At 43.2% G+C, this 4,772-nt stretch overlaps 1 protein-coding gene across 2 annotated transcripts in view; it reads right to left on the bottom strand.

Annotated features, from left to right (window-relative positions):
* Nucleotides 1–4,772, bottom strand: part of LOC106938681 (PDZ domain-containing protein 2-like) — a 66,933-nt gene that overhangs the window by 13,011 nt on the left and 49,150 nt on the right. For both annotated transcript variants that reach the window (XM_015020810.1, XM_015020811.1), the window contains exons 4-5: nucleotides 2,389–2,534; nucleotides 1,285–1,417 (exon numbers count right to left, since the gene is read on the bottom strand). In XM_015020810.1, the coding sequence (XP_014876296.1) occupies nucleotides 1,285–1,417; nucleotides 2,389–2,534 (279 nt within the window). The remainder of the gene's footprint in view (nucleotides 1–1,284; nucleotides 1,418–2,388; nucleotides 2,535–4,772) is intronic.

Raw genomic sequence — 4,772 nt, 5'->3', positions numbered from 1 at the left:
TACACAGCAAATTTGGAAGTGTTCAGTCAAATCCTACAGAGTTAAATTCAACATTTTGAAAGTGTCTCGGTAGAGAGAGGCGGGCCAAGGAGGACTGAGGAATTTCACTGGATAAGCCCAATGTTCATCAAAAAACATCGACCTGGGCTGTCCTTGTCGATAAAAATTATATTTGATTTTTTTTTTGTTAAATTGTGACAGCCTAAGTCCGTCCCATATACAGTATGTGCATCAGTCTGTACTCCACACAGTCAGTCCTCCCCTGGGCAGAAGTTCAAACTGAATGCAGCTTTTTTTAACTGTTCAAATTGTCAACTCGCTACAGTGTCCGATGCTCCAATTTACACGCCACTTCATACTTCTACCCGCATTTAGCCAGTGGCGGGTGCTAATTTCCACCACTGGTTTGTTTTACTGTATGTACATCAACATGGTTCTACTACTTTGACTTTCAGACAGCACAAACCATCATAGCATCTAACACGTTCTTTTCAAGGTTCCCCACTTCCTATTATGACCTCAACAAATGTCTAATCTCCAAAGAAAATTCTATTTTCCTGTCTGTATCAAGAATGCTGCTTCTCGGGAGATGCTTTTTTACACTGAAATCAGCACTTTATTGTGTAGACCTGGAAAATAAAACATCTTTTACCATTTTCCACTATCTAAAAGTGCTTTAAAATGACACAAAAAATTTTTTTCCCATTCATATTGGAGTTAGAGACAGGGGTGAAAGTAAGGGGGTACGGAGGGGTACTGCGTACCCCCAAAAGTATCAGCGGGTGCACGCAGCCATGAGTGCGTCCGCTGATTAGACATGACTGACTGGTTATTCTAACAATGACCAGTCTAAAACAGTGGTTTTTAACCTTTTTTGAGGTACCAAACCCACCAGTTTCATATGCGCATTCACTGAACCCTTCTAATAAGTAAAATATCGCCTGCGCTGCTGGAAACTGTTGAGGGGAGGGGGGGTACGTGCTCCTCCGCAGCACTGATTGGCTAAGCAATGTAACGTGATCCTTTGCAGCAAGTGATGGCAAAATGGGGCGTCATCACAAGTTTACACAACTGTCTTTACCTCTGCAGCAGAGGCTCCGCCGAACCCCTGAGACCAACTCACCGAACCCCTGGGGTTCGATCGAACCCAGGTTAAGAACCACTGGTCTAAATGACTCGATGTGTAATGAGTGTGTCATCCCCAAGCAGTCACCTAAGCAAAGTGTGTGTGTGTGTGTGTGTGTGTGTGTGTTAATTTATATTTGTGTGAGTGCATGCATTTACCTGACTTGATACCACCAATTGGACAAGACCAGTAGTGGAGCGAAGAAAGGAAACAGCCTCTTGGTGTGTGAGACCCACTAGAGACTGACCATTAACCATCAGCAATTCATCACCAACATGAAGACGTCCATCCCTGAAACTCATACAAACATGCATTTTTCTTGAATGAAAATAGTGAGGATTCACTTTTGCAGTGGCACAATTTCTTCAATAAAAATTAGGCTAAAACAAAGAGTTTCACACAATTTGATACTTAAAACTATGCTAAATAAATATTTGTATGTGATAACTAAACCCATATGAAAATTACAAACATTACACACATTTTTCAATGGCTTATGTTTATTTAAAAATTGTACAATTGTACAATAGTGAAGTGATATTAACTGAATTAATTTAAAAGTGTAAATAATTAAAATATTTACTGAAAAAGGTTGTATATTGATTATTTTTTACTTGACGATATAAATATCTGAAAATGACATTGGCACAATTATAGGTAGTGTAAACCAGACAATTATGGCATGGATGATAAATTATAAATTTGATATTTAACATTTGGGGTTGCACAGTGGCGCAGAAGGTAACACTGTGCAACTTCCTAGGTTCAAAGAAGGTCCTGGGTTCGATTCCCGGCCCAGGGTCTTTCTGCACCGAGTTTGCATGTTCTCCCTGTGTATGCATGGGTTCTCTCTGGGTACTCCGGCTTCCTCCCACAGTCCAAAAACATGACTGTCAGGTAAATTGGTCTCTCTAAATTCTCCCTAGGTGCGAATGTGTGTGTGCATGGTTGTTTGTCCTGTCTGTTTCTGTGTTGCCCTGCGACAGACTGGTGACCTGTCCAGGGTGAACCCCGCCTCTCGCCTGAAATGTTCGCTGGAGATAGGCACCAGCACCCCTCCTAACCCCACTAGGGACAAGGGGGGTTGCACAGTGGCGCAGTAGTAGTAGTACAACTTAATGTCCCTAACTCCAATATAAATGGGACATTTTTTGTCAGTTTAAAGAACTTTTAGATTTTACATTATTCATCAAGAATTTGTCATGAAAACTCATATTACATGTGTATGGAACAATTTACAAATTATTTGGAATTACTGTTACCTGTGAATAGCACCCCCTTTCTCTATATGAGTGATAATAATTCCATGAGAAGAGCGCTTGGAGCCACGTCCCCCTGTTATTTGTATTCCAAGACCCTCATGACCTTTCACCATATGCATCTTCCAGATGTGACTGCCCTCTCTCAGCTAGGGGAAACAGAAAGACAAGGAGAAGTCTATCACACAAGAGTGAGACAACTATTGATATGAATAAAACATAATTCAAAATGAACAGTTTAATTGTATTCTTCAGAATTTTACTCACAGTAATGAGCTTAAAAGATGAGCAGACATGTTGTCTCCAAAACCTTTTTGCTTATCATTTTATTTTTAAGGAATAAAATATCAAATTTAGTCCTGTTTCCTCTTAGGGCATTGACAAGCAGATCCATAAATACTTTGTAGAATTCCGAAGCCATCGGGGCCCATTGCTTTCTCTCCGTGGAGGGATCTGATGGCTCTTTCCAACTCTCTCTCTCCGATATTTCTGCACTTAGATCTTTCTTGGTGGACACCTTCGGTGAGGGATGCTGTCAGGCTGAAGAAGGAGTCCTATTGGGCCTTTTTGGCCTGTGGGACTCCAGAAGCAGCTGATGGGTACCGGCAGGCGAAGCGGCATGCGGCTCAGGTGGTTGCTGAGGCAAAAATGAGTTTGGAGAGGCCATGGAGAAAGACTTCCGCATGGCTTTGAGGCAATTCTGGTCCACCTTCCGGAGTCTCAGGAGGGGGAAGCAGTACAGCACCAAAACTGTCTATAGTGGAGTTGGTGTGCTGCTGACCTCAACTCGAGACGTTGTGGGCCAGTGGGCAGAATACTTAGAAGACCTCCTCAATCCCACCAACATGCCTTCTGTTGAGGAAGCTGAGCCTGGGGACTTTGGGTTGGGCTCTCCAATCTCTGGGGACGAGGTCGCCGAGGTGGTCAAAAAGCTCCTCGGTGGCAGGGCCCCGGGGGTGGATGAGATCCGCCCGGAGTTCCTTAAGGCTCTGGATGTTGTAGGGTTGTGTTGGCTCACGCGACTCTGTAATATCGCATGGACATCAGGGGCAGTTCCCCTGGATTGGCAGACTGGGGTGGTGGTCCCCCTGTTCAAAAAGGGGGACCGGAGAGTGTGCTCCAATTACAGGGGGGTCACACTCTTAAGCCTCCCTGGTAAGGTCTATTCAGGGGTCCTGAAGAGGAGGGTCCGTCGTATAGTCGAACCTCGGATTCAGGAAGAGCAGTGTGGTTTTCGTCCTGGTCGTGGAACACTGGACTAGCTCTACACCCTCAGCAGGGTCCTGGAGGGTGCATGGGAGTTCGCCCAACTGGTCTACATGTGTTTTGTGGACTTGGAGAAGGCGTTAGACTGCGTCCCTCGGGGTGCCCTGTGGGGGGTCCTCTGGGAGTATGGGGTACTGGCAGGCACGTGCAGAGGGGGGGGGGGGTTGAGCACCTGCCCCTTTTGCTCCTTGCCCTCAAGTGTCCTTTTGGTCAAATTTTTATTTTGTATTTATTTATTTTTTTATTTTTTTTGTATTATTTCCGAAGCCCTCTTCTGACAAAAAAAAATAAATACAAATAAGCCCTCTTATTTGGTAATAAGCCCTCCGGTCAGCTTGTTACCTTTGACCATTTTCCCGTGACACATGACGGACATATGTCTTCTAATTTCCTTTGTTGCATAATGTACATTGTATTTATTCTAGTGTTGGGTAAATGTATCTTGAAGGAGAACAGCACTTAAATAAAAGTCCAACAAGGATATTCATTAAGAATTAAAAATAACTCACCCTGAACTACCATTATAGATATAAATGTATGTAATAATCAATCAAGCTGCTCCTGTCCAATAAAAGCGTGTCATTAATGAAGGGGAAAAAACTCAATCCAGACTTTAAGTTTAGGGTCTGGTTCGCAGAGTATGAAGTTAAATTTGTTTCACAATTATTCAAGCAAGAAGGTTCTGGGTTTGATTCCAGGCCCGGGGTCTTTCTGCATGGAGTTTGCATGTTCTCCTTGTGCATGCGTGAGTTCTCTCCGGGTACTCCGGCTTCCTCCCACAGTTCAAAAACATGACTGTCAGGTTAATTGGCCTCTCTAATTTCTTCCTAGATGTGAGTGTGTGTGTGCATGGTTGTGTTTCCTGTCTGCCTCTGTGTTACCCTGCGACAGACTTGCAACCTTCCAGGGTGTACCCCGCCTCTCGCCCGGAACGTTAGCAACCCTCCCAACCCCACTAAAGGACAAGGATGTTAGAAAATGGATGGATGGAATTATTCAATGAAAAAATTAAATAACCTCTGTTAAGGAAAATAAAATTGTAATCAAAACTTTTGGAATTGTAATGATTTCTTTTTTTTAAAACAAAAGGTTTGGTTTAAAAAACTTTTTCTTAAATTAAA

This window comes from Poecilia latipinna, unplaced genomic scaffold (genome assembly GCF_001443285.1).
Source record: "Poecilia latipinna isolate Pla-1442-1.1 unplaced genomic scaffold, P_latipinna-1.0 Scaffold2666, whole genome shotgun sequence".
Classification (NCBI taxonomy): Eukaryota; Metazoa; Chordata; class Actinopteri; order Cyprinodontiformes; family Poeciliidae; genus Poecilia; species Poecilia latipinna.
Note: the sequence above shows the minus strand (reverse complement) of the source record. Positions and strands in the feature narration are given on the sequence as shown.